At 60.7% G+C, this 17055-nt stretch overlaps 1 protein-coding gene across 1 annotated transcript; it reads right to left on the bottom strand.

Moving 5' to 3' along the window:
• Nucleotides 1–694: 694 nt before the first annotated feature.
• On the bottom strand, nucleotides 695–17023 carry PLCB3 (phospholipase C beta 3). Its single transcript, XM_023738237.1, has 31 exons — nucleotides 16855–17023; nucleotides 13924–14001; nucleotides 13594–13662; nucleotides 13365–13505; nucleotides 12868–12947; nucleotides 12732–12785; nucleotides 12551–12626; nucleotides 12350–12450; nucleotides 11643–11809; nucleotides 11418–11564; nucleotides 9911–10151; nucleotides 9624–9708; nucleotides 9356–9542; nucleotides 8264–8469; nucleotides 7150–7246; nucleotides 6965–7049; nucleotides 6497–6621; nucleotides 6038–6192; nucleotides 5790–5951; nucleotides 5034–5133; nucleotides 4837–4941; nucleotides 4565–4656; nucleotides 3036–3183; nucleotides 2906–2941; nucleotides 2567–2747; nucleotides 2052–2199; nucleotides 1885–1961; nucleotides 1689–1778; nucleotides 1539–1596; nucleotides 1108–1194; nucleotides 695–1015 (listed from the first exon to the last, which is right to left on the bottom strand). Exons 1-31 carry the CDS (start codon nucleotides 16951–16953, stop codon nucleotides 812–814), a joined length of 3681 nt encoding a protein of 1226 aa, XP_023594005.1. The 5' UTR covers nucleotides 16954–17023; the 3' UTR covers nucleotides 695–811.
• Nucleotides 17024–17055: the final 32 nt, after the last annotated feature.

Raw genomic sequence — 17055 nt, forward strand, 5'->3', positions numbered from 1 at the left:
ATCTACCCCATAGTCGGTCCATCCCCCAGTACAGAAAAGCAGCCTGTGTGGGGCCCAGAACAGCCCTGACGGAAGATGCTGGGCACTTGGGTCATATCAGGCAACAGGAAGGTGGGGGCAGGGAAGGCTTCCTGGAACAGAGGCCTGAGCCTCTGTGGAGGCCAGGAACAGGCTAGGAGGGAGAAGGTAACGGGGTAGGGGTAAAAGCAGGAGCAGGGACAGAGGGGCAGGGAAAGCCTGAAGGAGGCCAGAGAACCTAGGATGTGAGTGAGGAGGGTCATTAGAAAGATTTGCAGATTCTAGGCAATTTGTTCCCCAAAGGAAGGGGCAGAGCCAGACCTAGGCCCCAGAGTCCTCTCCATCACTGCCTCACCCCAAACCACGCTGCACACGGGGTCCCTGAAATCCACTTTTATTCATGTAAAAAAAAATCCCTAAAGAATAGAGAAAGTGGCTTCTACTTCCCAGAGCTCGAAGTCCCCACCCAGTGTTCTCTGGGGAGGTGAGGAAGACGCTCCCACTCTGGGTGTGGGTGTTATGGGAAGGGTGAGACCCTCGAGACCCCCAATCAAGGTCCCTCTGGCTGGGGTGACCTAGCACCTTTCCTGGGACTGAGAGCAAGAAGGAGGGGACCGGCACTGCTGGGGGCCAGGAGGGTGAAGGGAGGGAGCTAGTGGGGGGTACTCGCCCCAGGTTTAAAAAAATAAAATTTCCAAAGGTAAAAAGTTAACAAAGCATTAGTGTCTTGGTCTCCTCTGGCTCCCCACCCCGTAACCACCCTGGCCCTGTGGCCACCTCTTGCCCAGCCAGCTCAGAGCTTCGTGTTCTCCTCCTGGTTCTCCGAGTCAGTGCCAGACAGGTGGCTGCTGCTCCCGGGTGCGTGACCATTGCTGGCACAGGCCACCAGATGCCCGTCCCCCAGCCCCTCCGGTGTCTCGCCCAGCAGGCTCTGGCGGATCTCCTGGGGCAGCCTCGCCCGCTGCTCCTGACACTCCTGGGCCAGCTGGGCCAGCAGCTGCAGGAGGAGGACGGTGTCACAGGCAAGGCCAGGCTGCCCAGCACACCACCCGCCTACCACTCACCTGCCCACCTGTCCCGTGGCCTCACCTTGGGCTCCTCTTCCGCCAGCTGCTGTAGGACCTGCTGTTGCGCAGCCACCAGGCAGTCGTGCCGCTGCTTCTGGGCCTCCTCCAGCTGCAGGGTGGGCAAGGGCTCAGCTGAGGGCCCTGGGCTCTGGCTGGGCATAGAGGTCAGGTGGACTAAGGATCCCAGGGCTGTGGGGTCAGGGTTCTGAGATGGCCCTTGCCACAAACATGGCAGGCCTGAAGATGCCAAAGCCTTGGGGCCCTGTTGCAGTTGACTTTAGACATGACATGGGGCAAGACGGAGCTGTGGGCCCAGGGGGAAAGGCTCTAGAAGCCCTCTAGGGCAGGCACCGAGTCTTGTCCGCCATGGCACCAGGCCAGGCACCGAGGAGGTGGGTATCTGATGACTGAAGGAAGAGGGGTGGGGCGGGGTGGCACGTGAGCCTTACTCACCCGGCGGATGGAGTTGACGGACTCCGTGATGTGCCGACGATTAATCTCTGTCAGTTCCCTGCAGAGGAACAAGGCAGGATAGGCTCAGCGCCCGGACACCCAGCCCTGCCTCCCCAGCACCCAAGTGACTTGCAGCCCCGAAGCCCTTACACCTCCTTCTTATATTTCTCCCTTGTTTTGGCCTCTGAGATACTGTTATGGCGTTTCCTGTCCAGGATCTTCTGCAGATCCTTCTTCTCTCTGGAAGGGTCGGTTGGGGAGAGGAAGGGTCAAGAGCAGAACCAGGGCTCTGCCTTTCTCTTGGTGCCAGGGAGTCTGGCCCCACCAACAAGATCCCCGCCTTCACCTCTCGTTCAGCTCCTTCAGCCTCTTGAGCTGAGTCATGTGTGCCTCAAGGACAACCTCCCTGAGCCGATGCTGAGCCTGTGGACACAGGGGGCCGAGAGGTGACACAGGGCTACCGGGAGGTCCATGCAGGGGGCAGGCTCGCTCTTGCCACCACATGCCCCACACCTGTCTCAGATGCTCCAGCCTGCGATCAGCCTCCGCATCCACCTGGGCCTCCCTCAGCTCCAGCAGACTCTGTATCTGCCTCTTCTGGAACTCCTGGTACCGTTTCACCTCCTCCTGCTCATCTTTATCCTCCTCAGCAGACCCCCCTCTGTGGGAAGACCCCGCTGTGTGATGCTTGTGTCTGTCACACAGACTTGGGCTGGGAGAGGGCAGTGGGGGTGAGGCCTATGCTAGCAGGCAATGACAGACACCAGCCCCAGGGGGTCTGTCATACCAGTGAGGAGGCCCTTTGGCTCACTTGAATGATGGGAGCCTCAAAAGAGAGGTCACTCCTTGGGGAACCCATGTGGAAGCCCCCTCTTTCCTCCTGGTACCAAACCCCCCTCTCTGGGCCAAGGGGCAGCCCCTGGCCATCCCTCCATGCCCACCCAGTGTAGAACCCCGCGTGCACACACACTCCACCATTCCCATCGGCACACGCACACAGGCAGGCAGGACGTTCCAAGGCCACCTACCGGCGCCGGCTCCTGCCCTCGGCCCGGACCTGCGCCAGGTTGTTGAGCAAACGGCGGGAGAAGGCTAGCGCCTTCCGCTGCTGCTTCTTGAGCAGCTCCCGCAGGTCTCGCTCCTGCCGGCTCCGAAGCTTCACCAGCGCCTTGTGGCCTCGGAGCTCATCCAGCGGGGTCGGGGCCACCTCTGTGAGCAGCACAGCAAAGGCGGGCTGTGGTACCGCTGGGCTGGGGTAGTGGGCAAACTGGAGGCCACGGTAGGGGGCAGCCCAGCAGAACAGCCCCACCCAGGAACAGCCCCGCCTCCTTCAGTAGCCCCGCCCCATCACAAGTCCCACCTCCTACCTGAGAGGATGCTGGCAACGAGATCATCCCGCTGGCCTGGAGAGCAAAGGCGGGACTGTCGTGGGCGCGGGGTGCGGAAGACCAGTGGAGCCCCTCCCCTCAGCGCCCCCAAGCCCAGACTACTCCTTACCTGGGCTGCTGAGGGAGGAACTGGTAGAGGAGGTGACAGAGACTTGGGTCCGGCTGGCAGACATTTCCAGTTGGCTGAGTGTGGCATTCAGGGGCAGGTGGGCCCCCAGCTGCTGAGACTGGGGCTCCTGGCTCGTCTCAGGGCCAGCCTGGGCGTGTGGGGGAAAAGCAGAATGAATGTTCTTTCCAGAAATGCTGTTCTCCCCAGGCCCTTCTGTCCTGGACAACATCCCAGGCCGCCCGCTGCCCCTGGGCAGCCTTCCTGAGCCGCTGGACTCCTCTGGAACATGGCCAACTATACCAGAAGTGTTGCTGTTGTTGTCAGCTGCCTTTGAGTCGACTCCGACCCATGGTGACCCCGTGAGAATATAAATGTTTCTAAACCCCTTTCCACACGAGGTGTGTGTGGGGAAGCTCATATAAGAGCATGTCTCTAGGATGCCAGGCCCATTGTGTGCTCAGGGACTTCCAAATGGTTCTGGAAACTGCCCAGTCTGGAGTTTCCTCCCCTTTCTGTGCCCCTCCACCCTCGTCCACGGCTGCTCATCCTCATGGCTCAGCTCCTGATTAAATCAACAAAGGAAGTGACCGCAGAGTGGGCACCAGACTCTCCCACTAACAGCTCCACACGGCCCTAATTGCAGCCGTCTCTTCCCCCGCCAGCCGCAGGCCCCTGAGGACTGGGTCTAGATGTGTGTGTGAGCCTCTGCTCCTGACCCCTCCCCACAGAAGCCACTGCCCTCCTCATGGCTCCCAGGACCCCCTCCTTCTAAAAGCATCTATGGCTTCAAACTGCCCTGACGCAGCTGGAGCCCCACACCCCAGCTTTGACCCCACTTTGAGCTGGCGGAATGTTAGCCCAGGCCTGAACTGAGGGCTTCTCGCAGCCAAGAAGGATGGTATCCATCTCTGTCCTTAAGATGTGGAGATCAACCCTAGGCATTAAGCTCCTGAGTGAGGGAGCAGGAAGGCCCAGCTGTGGGAGGCACCCAGGCTGACCAGGCTGACAGCTTGTGCAGTGTGACTCCCATCTCTAGCCTGGGGACAGCAGCACCAAATTCACAGGAGGCTGGGGGGGTAGAATGAGCCAAGGAGGCAGAAGAGCTCACACAGGGCCTGGCAGGGAGTTGGCACTCAGCATTCGCTGGGCTTTATTTTCTGGGTTTGGTGAGACACAGAAAAATCCAGAAAGGGCTCTTCAGGCAGAGGAGATAGTGTGGGTACATGTGTGGAAGGTGGAGTTGGCAGCATGTGAAGGCATCAAACAGCCCCGCTGGGGAGAGGAGGCAGACCACCAGGCTGGGAGTCGGGTGGGACTGAGGCCGTGGAGAGCTAGGGAGGCTACAAGGCTCTTTTCCACTGGGCTTGGCACAAGGGCTGGGTGGCTGACCAGGCCTCACTTCCCCACTCACACCCACAGCAGCCATGTCCATGGGCACCAGGTTCCCCCTACTTCCCAGGGCTCTCCTGTCTGCCTCCCAGGCCCCGCCCATCGAGCCCCAGGCCTGCCCCAGCCCCGCCCTGGCTCACCTCATTCTCCCCAATGAGGGCAGCCAGCTGCTTGGCCCTCTGGTCCATCAGGCTGACGTGCTTGATGGGGTTGATCAGGGCCTCCGCGTAGTCTACAGTAAGGGCAAGGGTCATAGAGACAGAGCCCCCTGGGCCACACCCGCCCCACCAGCTCAGCACTGGTCACTGAGATGCTGCAGGCCCATCCCTGCCCCTGACTGTTTACCATCCTGAATTAGGGCCAGCCAGCTCAGCCACTCCCAGCACCTCTACCCCACCACGCCCTAGCTCACCCTGATGGTCATCGGGGATGTAGTCAGAGGCCTCCGTGTAGACAAGCAGGGCTGGCAGACACAGCGGCTGGTTAGCCTCATTCCGCAGGCAGACATAGTGGTACCCTGTGGGAGGGCAGGCAGGCGAGATGGGCTGGGCCCAGCGGGGCCCCCACACCCACTAACCCCAGTGCTGCCCAAGCCCAACACGGCCTCACCTGAGCGGATGGCAGAGACGGGCAGAACCCGGTGCCCCACGAACTTGCCGCCCTCCTCAAAGGCCGCAATGCGGAGTGAAGCCAGCGTAGGCAGCACCACCTGCCGTCACAGAAGTGCTGAGCCACGGAGCTGACGCCCGGCCACCGCAGCCCCTGAGCCACAGGGACCGCAGCCCGAGGCCCGATCACTGAGCACACCCTTGGACTTGCTTACTTAACAACTGACCATGAGCCCCCACAGCCATGGAGTGAGGACTGACCCACAACCTTCACAGCCTGGCCCAGAGCAATGACCTGAGAAAACAGGCCAACGGACCCCTCCCGCCACTGCCCGCCTCCCTCCTGCCCCAGGCCCAATGGGAGACAGGTCTGCTCATTGCCAGCTTAAGAGCTGTTGAGTGAACCACACATCAAGGTCACTCCCGTGCCAGGTTGGAAGCGGACGTCTAGGCCATTTGGGACCATGGGTTGGGGGGAACAGCAGGTATGGGCTTCCTGCCTCTGAGATGGGCAGGCAGTGCTCCCTCCTCATAGCGGGGCTGCAGGACCTCAGGCTAGAGCTCCCCTCCCTGTCTCCCTTTCCTGTCTTCTCTCACCCTGGGGAGCACAGGGAGCCTGAGCCTGACCCTGGGGTATGCAAGGCCTGGGGTGGGACCTGGAGGTGCAGTCCTATTTCCGGCTCCTGTCCCACCTGAGAGCCCGGACAGGTCCAGGCTGGATCTGTCGTGCCCAGGGTAGTTGCAGGGCCAGGCTCACCTTGGGGAAGTCGAAGGGCTCCTCATCCCACACGGGATTGAACGAGTTCCCCTGTGAGGTCCGCGTGCGGTACTTGCGGCGCGTGTCAACAGGGAGGCCAAACATGTCCACCTCCACGTAGATTCCCACCTTCCTGTCAGACAGGAACTGCCCCGAGATCACCTGGGGGACAGTGGGCCGAGGAGGATGAGGTGGCTGCTGAGAGTCCCACTCCCCAGGACACCCCTGACCCCACTCCCCAGCCTTACCTTGACCCGTAAGGCGTTGGCCACAATGCCGTCCACAATGACTTCAGTGAAGGGGTCGAAGGACTTGTCCGGCCGCCGCATGAACTCAGGCTTCAGCAGGTAACCGCTGCGCCCATTGTACTCAAACACGCCTGCATTGAGCTGCATCGCCACATCTGGGGGGCAACAGGGAGGGCAAGGGTCAGAAGGTCAGATGGGGCCAGGAGTCAGGTGGGATAGTGTCATGCAAAGGTGGCACCAGGGATCATTAGGAGGTCAGATGGAGTCCAGGGTTGGGGTGGGATCAAATGCCACTGGCATCCAGATTTGGGAAAGATCAGACAAGGTAAAGGGTCTAGAGTCAGCTAAGATCAGAAATTGGGGATGGCCGAGGTCTGGGGAAAGATTACCAGGGTCATGGGTCAGAAGTTAGTGGGGCTGGGGGTCAGGGGTCAGGGGCTAAGGCAGGCCAGCACTCACCCAGGGTCTGGAAGTTGAGCGCGACGAGCTGGCAGCCCACATTCCAGAAGAGCTGGGGCATGTAGTTGGACGAGTCCACGCGGGTGCCCTTGGGGTAGATTCGGCTGAGCTGCTGCTTGTTGTATCTGAGGTCAGCAGTCAGAGGCCACACAGTTTCCCGGGGCCTGCCCAGCCGCACCCCCGTCGGCCTCTGCCTCCTACCTCCTACCCAGCATTCGAGGCCCATCCTCTGCTCCTATGAACTCCACCTCCTGGCCGCCACCCACGCTGTCCCTTCTGCCTCCCACTCTGGGCCTAGCCCCTGAGCAGTCTCCCAGGGCCCACCCAGCCTGCACTAAAGGTCCAACCTCCAGACCAGGGTGCTGGAGGGCCTGAGGCCTGTGAAGGTGGCATCAACAGGCATCAGAACATCTGAGCCTCCACGTGTCCCCACCCTGGCCCTCTGCCTGCAGAGACTCAGGAGGATACTCCACAAACTCCATGGGGCTCTCCTTCAGTTGCTCCAGAGCCTTGGTCTCCACAAAGGATGACATCTCAAAGCACTTGTTCCTCTCTGCGGGGGGATGGGCACATGTGGGCAGGAGGTAGGGTGGCAAGCCTAGCAGGGCCCGACAGGGCCAGCTCCCACCCCCACCACCTCCCATCCCACTCACTTCGAGCAGCCTCAAAGGACTTGAACTTGACAGGCTCAATGTAGTTGACCAGCGTTGACATTTCCTCAGTGGCATTAACCTCACTGCTGGCCGTGCCCTGTGGCCCCAAACCCAGGGTCAGCAGTACCAGGACCCCCAGCCATCAGCTGGAATTTCCCTCACCTGGCCCCTTCCCACATGAAGGAGGCGCTGACTCCCCGCCCACTGAAGCCCAAGTCCTGGGCCCTGACCCATCCCCCATATCACTCCCTCATCGGTGTCAGACCCACTCCAGCCTCCTCCACTCAGCTTCAGGTCCCCCTTCAGCCTCATCCTCTCTGTCCCCATTAACGCCAACCCTCCAGCCAGGCTGTCACCGCCACATTATCTCCCTCCACTGCCCATCGACCCACTGCCATTTCACTGAGGAACCCAGCCCCTCCAGGCCTCTGATCCATGGCCTCCCTCAGTCCTGGTTCCACCTGCCCCAAGAGCCCTCTCTCCGAGGGCCTCAGTGATGTGCTCTGGACCTCACCCTCCTGGCTTGCTCCCACCTTCCTGATGGAAGCTAGAACTCCATGCCCATGCCCAGGGTTCGATTACACACATAAAAATGAGCCCAAATGTCCATCCCAGTGAGTATTTCCAGTCACCACCTTGCTATCTCCCCTCAGGTACTGAACAAGAGCCTCTACTTCAACACATCCAATGCTGACCTCTGGCTGCCCCTTACCCACTCTGGGCCCCTCTCAAATCCAACCTCATCCTATAGTCTGGCGACCTTGTCTCACCATAAATCAGATCCTGTCAACCCCTCAGAACCCCTCCTTGACGCTCTCCGAGGTTCCACACCCTCATTTTGTACCGCCCATCCCCAGCCCTGCCACAGGACCTTCGCACATGCTGTTCCCTCTTCCTCAGCTCTGCCGACCCAGCCTCCCTGCCCAGGTCAGACTCCCCGCCCTCCTGCCACCTCTGCACCCAAACATCTCTCCCCTGGCCCACATCATGAACACTTGCTCCCATCCCTGTTTATCTAAGATCTGCCCCTGCCACCCATCCACACTGAACTCCAAGAGGGCAAGGATAATGTCTGTCTTGCTCACACTACACCCTTCTTGCCCGTGGGCCTGACCTCATCTGAGGTCAGCTTTTTGGGGTCCGTCTGCTCCTCCTCTTCCTCATCTTCCTCCTCGTACTCACGGTCAGCAGACCCAAGAGCATCAGGACCCTGGCGCAGCCCCTCGTCCCCTAGAGACTTCCGAGGCTCCAGGCTGGGCTTCTCAAGCCCCACCTCCTCCCCATTGCTCAGGCCTGGACAGCTGTCGGAGCTGGGGGACCCTACAGAGGATGGAGGCACAGGGAGCCAGGGGTCAGGGTCACACACAGATGCTCATGAAGACAGGGGGGTGTCCAGTATGTGGAGGTGACTCAGTGGAAAATCAAAGGGGTGGGGTTTGGGAGAGGACAGAAGTCAGGGGTCAGATGGTGTTAAACCCAGTGGTAGCTCAGAGGGGTCAAGGTCTGCAGTTGTATTCAACAGGGAAGTAAGCAGGGCAACTCAGAGGGGTAAGAAGTCAAGAACTGGCGTACAGCAGCTTGACCCAATGGGGATAAACGACATGGTGGGGTTACAGGTCAGGGGTCAGTCAGACCCCACATCGAAGGAGGTGGCTTAGTGAGGTGAACAGTTGGGCCAGATGCCACCATACCCAGCTGGGGTACCTCAATGAGGTAAGAGGTCAAAAGTTGGCTGAAGTTATAGCCAGTTGAGTGGGTAGACTCAGTGAGAGTCACAGAATAGGGGTCAGGGGTCTAAGAGTTGTACCCAAAGCATAGGGATGGGGTTCGCTGAGGTCAGAGGTCAGAATTCAGTCATAACTGGGTTGGAGGAGAGGGCTTGTGAGGTGAGAGGTTGAGGCTGAGGAGTCAGGAGTTGAATGGAGCCAAATCCACCTGGGGTATAGCTCAGTAATATGGCATCTGGGGTCAGAGGCTGGAGGTCCCTTCCCAGCTGACGGTGGTAAGTGGCTTGGTAAGGAGAAAGGTCAGAGGTTGGAGTGGACAGTATCCCCAGGGAGGATGGGCTCAGTGAGGTGGGAGGTTGGGATCAGGGGTCTGAGGTGAGATGGTACTTTGCCTGGGAAGGGGGGTGGTCACCTGAGGGAAGAGACTAGGGTCAGGACGAGGGTCGGGATGAGGGTCAAAGGTCAGCCCGTAGCCATACCGAGCTGGGGCGAGGAGGGCTCAGTGGCAGCAGAGATCTCACTCAGGGCCGAGTTGCTCTGCTCCAGCGGCCGCTTGCGCACCGAGCTGTCGGGGACGCCAGTGCTGGGTGGGTGCCTCTTCTTGTTCTTCACCAGGATGCGGCCCATCAGGTCCTGGGGGCTAGGCAGGGGGACGCCCGGGGCCAGCTGGGTGGGCAGAGACAGGTCAGGGCCACTCAGGTGCCCCTCACCCCCTGCCCGCCCTGCCATGGCTCCCAGCCCCCATACCGGGTACTTGTCCAGCGGGTCAATGAGCAGTGCGTCCCCGAAGATAGAGCGGCAGTACTCAGCCATCTTGGCCTGCTGCTTTGCCCTGTGGGGCCAAGGTCAGAGGTCAGAGGCCCACAAGGTCAGTGGAAATTCCCAGGGTCAGAGGCCACAGGAGAGTACAACGCTCCTACGGCTGGAGGATATCTCTGGGCCCACCAGGGTCCCCAGGGCAGAGGCCTCCATGTCAGAGGTTTCCTGGGACAGACACCTAGGGCATGGGGTCCCTGGGCCAGGGTCCCACTCACGAGTCCACGTGGTTCTCGAAGGAGAGGATGACGGGGTAGGGTGAGGTCTTGAAGGCGGTCTCAGCGATGGCCTCGAGCACATCACGCAGTGGCACTTCTGTGGTCATGGTGAAGCCGTGGGTGATGAAGGGCTCCTCCTCGGGCGGCCGCCCCTTCCACACGTCCAGCTCCACGCAGCGGCAGCCCCACAGCAGCGTCTGCCGGTACATCTCCACCGACGAAGTCCCAGCCAGCTGCCCCGCTGTGGACGAGGCTTTGTCACCATGGCCACCTGACCAGATGGCCTCTCACCCACCTGGGTTCTCCTCCTCCCCTTCCTGAGGCCAGCACCGAACCAGACCATGGTGGGGATACACAGGTCCCCTGTGACAGCCCAGCCTGGCCCCAGTGCACTCTACCAGGCGAGCCTGTCATCATCACCCTAAAACCAAACCAAGCCAGTTGCTGTTGAGTCAATTCTAGCTGTGGTGACCCCATGTGGTACAGAACAGAATTCCTCCATAGCCTTGAAAAGCCAGTTTTCAAGGCTGTGACCTTTCAGAAGAAAATCGCCAAGCTTTTCTTCCGAGGCACCTCCGGATGGGTTCGAACCACCAACCTTTCGGTTAGTAGTCGAGTGCTTAACTGTTTGCATTACCCAGGAACTCCTATTAGCATCTTGGTCACCTCTTAACCACTTGTGGAATAAGTACCATTGCCCCCAGAACTCTCAGGGCAGGGCCCATGCCCACTCACCCAGCCCCTGGTGCCCACCCCAAGCTGGGCACAAAGTAGCTGTCCCCCAGTGCTTGCTGACAGGCAGGTTCCCTCCAGGGCTCATCCTCTACAGGTAAACATCCATCACCCACCCATCCCACCAGCCTGAACCCTGGGAGTCCTGCCCGAAAGCCCCACTCTCTGTAACCCTCATAATCCCTCTCTTCCTTCCACACCCTCTACCACCTCTGCCCAGAAACAGCCTCTATCCCCTCCTGCCTTGGGGGCCCGCAGGCCCCTCCCTACCTCAATCCAATCTCCACACAGACCTGGCATCCTCCTTTTAAAAACATATCAGGTCACATCACCTGCTCCTAGGCCCTGCTTACCACCATCTAGAGCCTCTCCCTCCTGCTCAGGATACAGCCACCTCTGCCCCCTGGTCTGGCCTGGCCTTCTGATCCAGCCTCCTTGCACCCTGTACCTGCCCTGGGCCCACACCCCTGCCCCGCCTCCCCAGCCAAGCAGCCTCCTGCTCCAGGCCTTTGCACAGGCTGTTCCTCCCTCAATAGCTCGGTGGCAGTGGTGGCAGAGCTGTCCCAGACCCCAGCCCTTCCCCAGGGAGGCCCTTCCTGATCACCCCCAAGATGAGATGCTCCATGCAGGGACACTGGCCCCCAGGTCTGGCTCTCTGCTGCCTGCCTGCATCCCCAGCACTGGCTGGCTGATGAATGCGTGGTGCAAGGGCCAGAGGTCAGAGGTCAGGGTTGGCCATCCCCCCCAGCCGAGGACAGCTCGCTCACTCACTCACCGGTGAGATAGGTGTTGTGTGAGGAGTTGATGAAATAGGCGCTCAGGGGCTGGGTCATGTCCGCGCTCAGGTCCAGGGCCTCCAGGGGCAGAATGCCATTCTCCTCGCCTCCCAGGTAGCGGCTAAAGCCCTCCATGGACATCTGGTCTAGGAGCGGAGGTGGCGGGGTCAGCTGGACGCCCCCCCCACTCCTCCAACTGCCCGCACCCCCGCTGGCCAGCTCACCTCGCTCCAGGAACTGCTTGTTGGGCTCATACTTCTCGATGAGCAGCCGCGCCTGCGAGGGCCGCAGCGGTGGGTACAGCACTTCGTTGAGTCTCGGGTCACGCTGCTTCTGGTTGATGAAGTCCATGAGCTGCTCCAGTGTCAGGTACGGCTTCCCCTTGGCACCTCTAGACATGGCAAGAAGCGGGGTCAGGCTGAGCCTCGCCAGCTCGCCACCCCCACTCCAGCCCTCACCCTGGGAGAGCCGGGTCAGGCCAGAGGGAGTCAGAAGGTCTCCTCCTGCCCGGCTTTGGCATCCAGTGTCTGGGACTCAAGGCAAGTCGCTGCCCGCTCTGGGCCTCAGTTTCCCCATCCGCTCTCTGACCACTTGGCCTTGGCAGCAAACGAACAAGCACCGGCCATCGAGTGCTCGGCTCCTGGCTCCACCCCGGCTGCAGCCCTCACTCACTGTGTCCCCCAGCATGTCTGAGCTGCTCTGTTCTCATCCGCAAGGTGGGCTGATTAAACTAACCCTGGCAGAGCATCAGCACAAAGCAGCCCGGTAACAGAGCTGCCAGAAAGGCGGCTCTGAGCATGGCCATCACCACCTGGCCCGCCAGCTCCTCTTCTCCTCACTGGGCTGGCAGGAACTCTGCGCACAGGCCAGGGCTAGGAGATGGCCCAGCCGTGCGGAGCAGCAAGGGGAGCCCCCTGCCCCGCCCACTCACATCTCCAGCAGGATCTTGTCGATGTCCGGCCGCAGACACAGCTTGTTCAGGAACCGCTCAAAGATGTCCAAGGAAAACTCGTCAGGCCGGATGGACTCACTCTGGGGGCCAGGAGTAAGGGATGAGAACCCAGGGGCAACCGGCCCCAGGGAGTGGGCACCCACCAGGCACCCTCCTTGCTCCCACAACCATCCCACACACCCGGTTGAAATTGAGGCCGCAGGATTCCAGCGCGGTCTCCACCCGCTTCTTGTCTGCTGAGAACATCTTCAGGATGCTGGAGTAGATGGGAGGGGTCAGGGTCAGGGACGGGGCGGGGGGGGGCAAAGATCATCAAGGTCGAGGCAGGAGGGAGGGTGCTGAGGGGCAGGAGGGTGCTCACTTCTTGACAGGGATTCGCCCATCCTGGTTCACCTGCAGCTTCAGCTTCGTGTATCTGGGACAGCAGATGGAGGGGTTACACCCTGACGATGGCCACCCAAACCCCCCAGCGCCCCCCTGGGTGGCCCAGCGCTCACGCTTTGCGTAGGAAGGTGTTCCGGGAGGCGTTCTGAGCCAGGATGTTCATAGCCAGCTTGAACAGCTCCTCGGACCAGATCTGGGGGGTCAGCAGATGGGTGGCGGTGAGCGGGGGACAGAGGAGCTGGACCAGCCATGGCCCATGCCCAGTACCAGGTCTGGCACACAGTAAACCAAAAACCAAACCCGTTGTCATCGAGTCGATTCTGGCTCATAGCAGCCCTATAGGACAGAGCAGAACTGACCCATGGGGTTTCCAAGGAGTGGCTGGTGGATTCGAACTGCCAACCTTTTGTTTAGCAGCCGAGCTCTTAATCATTCACCACCAAGGCTCCCGGAACACAGTAGTGCTTACGTATTAGTTTTTCAGAGGACAGTGAGACATAGGGTCAGAGAACAGCCTAGGACACAACGGGTGCTCAGTAAGCGATAGCTAACTGAGCAACTGAGTCAGGGGCTTCCCCAGGCCCTCCCCTCAGCCCCAGCCCCAGCCCACCTTGGCTGTGTCATCCTGCACGGCCATGAAGTTCAAGAACGTCGTGTTCACCGGGTCTGGCCCAGCCACCACCGTTATCAGCTTCTCCTCCAGCCGGGCATCGGGACCCCCAAAGCCCAGCACCTCCCGGATCTTGGGGTCCTGGGTAAGCGAGAGCCCTGGCTGAGGAGGGGCGCCCCGCCCCCCCTGGGCCTCACGCCCATCCTTAGTTCTGGGCCCCTTCACTCACCTTGGGTAGGCGGGCGTAGCGACCAGTCCGCGTGTCCCGGATGGAGCTGATGTCCAGTGTGTCCACCTCCTGGGAAACCAGATGCCAGGGTGGGTCTCAGAGGCTGCAGGGTGGCAGCCAGGAGACCCTGAGCTCCCCACCGAGGCTAGGGAGTGGCCACCCCCTGGCTGGAGCCCCAGTCTCAGCCCCCACCCTTAGCACTTCCTGTCCGGGGAGCCGTGGGAGAGGTCAGCCAGCAGCTAGGCCCCAACCTCATGGATGGGGGTGCTGCACGGGGGTCTGGGGCAGGGGCCACAGGCCCAAGTGAGCTGTGCCAGCACCTGCCCTTACCATGTTGGGTCCCGTCCAGTACAGAAAGAAGCCATTGGGGTCCACGCGCAGGGTAACCAGGTTCCGACTAGAAGACTCCTGGGGACGGGCCAGGAGGGCAGTGGTGAAGAAGTGAGGGCTGAGGGCTAGTCCTGCCCACAGGCTTTGGCCCAGGCTTGACGCCTGACTTCTCAGCCATCCAGCCACTGCTTCTGCCAGTGAGCTACGACAAGGCCCCTTCCAGTCCACAGGTCCTTCACAGTTCCATACAGCCCTCAGGATGGAGCAAGGTCCGCAGCATGACAGTTGGGACCCCCACGCTCTGGCCCCTCCCAGCCTCACCTCTTGCCCTGACCTGTCACATGGACCACTGTCCACCCTTTCCCACTCCCAGCTTCGCCTCATTGTTCCCTTTGCTGGGATTGCCTTTCTTTCTTGCTCTCCCCGTGAAATCTGACCCACCTCCTTGGGGAGGCCTCCCCTGACCCTCTCCAGGCTTGGTTTCCCCAGAAGGCCCAAGAGCTCCCTGAAGGTTAGAGCCCCTGGTGGTACCCTTAGTTGAATTCATTATGGAGGTTTACAAGATAAAAACACAGGGGGCGGGCATCTGACTTCCACAGCCCTCTGCATCCCTCAGGGCCCCAATATGACCAGCCACCCTTATATCCACCTCCAAGTCCATTTCTCCCTATCTTGCATCCCCCAGGACCCTCATAGCCTCACAGCTGCCCCATCCCACCCTACACCTCCAGGACCCTCACAGCCTCACAGCTCCCCTTACCCCACACTGCACCCCTCAGAACCCTCACAGCCTCACAGCTTCCCCATCCCACCCTGCACCCCACAGGACCCTCACAGCTCACCCGACGCTGTATCCCACAGGACTCTCACAACCTCACAAAAGAACAGACTGAGTACCCCCAAAAGGGAGGCCAACCCTGTCCTCACAACAGACGGTGAACTCTGTCCTCCCTTGAATGGCCCTGTGGCTGGCAGGGAGCAGGGAAGGGCCCGCTGGCCCCATTTTCTGAGGAAGGCCCGGTCCCTGGCTCAATCCCAAGGCCGCCCAGTGCGAATGAGGGACAGCAGCCAGAAGGGGCTGTCATCAAGGGCTTAGACTCGGCTAGGGCCCGAGTGGCCCGGTGGCCACAGGTAGAATTCTCCTGCCCTGGGCTCCTCCAGGCAGAAGAGGCCCCAACCTCACTTTGGGTGCCACCCAGACTGCTGCTTCTTGTCTGGTGGGTAATTATATCACCATCAGTATATAGCTCACACTCCCTTGGCCCCTACTGTGTGCCCAACACAGTTCTAAGCATTTCATATATATAAGCTCACTTGGTCCTCCCGACAATGCTATGAAGGGTGTGCCGTTGTTATTCCTATTTTACAGATGAGGAAACTGAGGTACAGAGAGGCTAAGGAGCTTGTCCAAGATCATGCAGTGGAGCCAGAATCTGCAGGCAGGCAGTATGGTGCCAGCATCTTGAGGCCTGGGAAGCAGGGGACCAGGACCTCTGCCAGGGTCTGAGCTCCAGCCTCAGCCACAGCCCCATTGTGGAGTCTGGGATGAATCTACTCTTTTAAGACCTCAGTTTCCTTTTCTGGAGAACAGGGATTGCACCAGCCCCACCCATCTCAGGGTTTGCTTACAACAGACAAGAGGTTGATCTAGGGGAAGAGGGGATGGGAGGCCCAGGAACTTCTGGGGTGCTTGGGCCACCCCACCTCAGTGCACTAACACCCATCCCCAGCTGCCCTCTGCAGACTTACCAACCCTGCCCTGGGGCTGAAGCCTCAATAGTGTGGGGAAGGATGAGTTCTGAGGGTACTGCCCCCAGTGCCGCCTTCTGCCCCCTCCCAGGGCCAGGCCTTCAAAGGCAGCCCAGGCCCCCTGCTCTCCAGCCCCAAGCCCTGGTCAGCACCCCCACCCCACCCCCAGGGCCCTCTCTCTCTGCTCCCACTTCCTTATTTGGGTTTATCACACTGGAAGGAAAAGGAGAAACTTTTCCCTACAGGCTGGCCTAGGGGGAGGGGTCTCCCTGCTCCCCAGGGCACCCAGGCACTTCTGGTGGCACACCTGCTGCCTCAGGCCACGCCCCCAGGTCCTCCCCCAACCCCAGCTCCCAAGCCTCTCGCCCCACCCAGCCGGAAAGGAGCCCACAGTCTTCCAGGCCTCTGGTCTGACTGGGAAGGAGCAGCGAGGAAGCACAGGCAGACCGGGTGGAGGCCCTGGGGAAAGAGGAGCCCAAGGGGCAGGGGTGTGGGGGGTGAAACCGAGGGTGGGGTGCAGGACAGGGTGGGAGGCCAGGGTACCTGGGAGGCACAAGGGCAGGACAGCTGGAAAGGGGAGCCAGGCTTTATTGGGGTTCAAAGTCCCCAATACCACAGAGTGGGGAGCAAAGTTCTCCAAGGGTGGAAGAACTTGGAGGGCAATGCCTCGATTAGGGGGGACTTGGTGCTCCTGCCTGAGTGGACTGTTGGGCTGAGATCCAGAAGCAGGCAAAGGGGTGACAGCCAGAATGGGGTGAAAAAGTAATGAATGGGAGAGGAATGCTCGGGCGAAGGCACTGAGAAAAGCAGGGTCCCAGAAAAGGGGTGCCCTGAGCCAGACTGGATGCCAGGGTCCCAAGCCAGAGCAGGGTGTCCAGGGCTGGGCAGGAGTCTGTGGACCAGGCCACTGTCGGGGAACTAGAATTAGCCTGGCAGGGAGGATGGGAGGGACAAGTGGAAAGGTGGGGGCAGGATTTATTAGCCAAGGAGTGGGGAGCCAAATTTTCCAGAGCTGAGGGACTTGGGGGGGACAAAGTCTTCATTATGGGGTCGCCTGGGGACTCAAGTTTCAGGAGCGTAGCCGGGCTGGGATGGGGGAGCCGGGGCCAGGCCAGACTCAGGGGGGGTCCCCGGCGTCTAGTTAAGCTTGAGCGGGATGGGGGGAGGGTCCCCCGCGCTTACCTCGTCCCATTTGATGAACTTACTCCCGCGCCGCAGGGTCTCCACCACGGTGGGCGGCTCCAGCTGCAGCGCGTGGACGCCGGGCCTGGCGCCCGCCATGGCCGGCCTGGAGGCGGGTCGGGCGCCCACCGGTCCTCGACAGGGACCGACGGCGCCGCTGGTAATTCCGCGCGGCTTCCGGGCGACCCGCTCCGGCCCCAC

This window comes from Trichechus manatus, unplaced genomic scaffold (genome assembly GCF_000243295.1).
Source record: "Trichechus manatus latirostris isolate Lorelei unplaced genomic scaffold, TriManLat1.0 scaffold00113, whole genome shotgun sequence".
Lineage (NCBI taxonomy): Eukaryota > Metazoa > Chordata > Mammalia > Sirenia > Trichechidae > Trichechus > Trichechus manatus.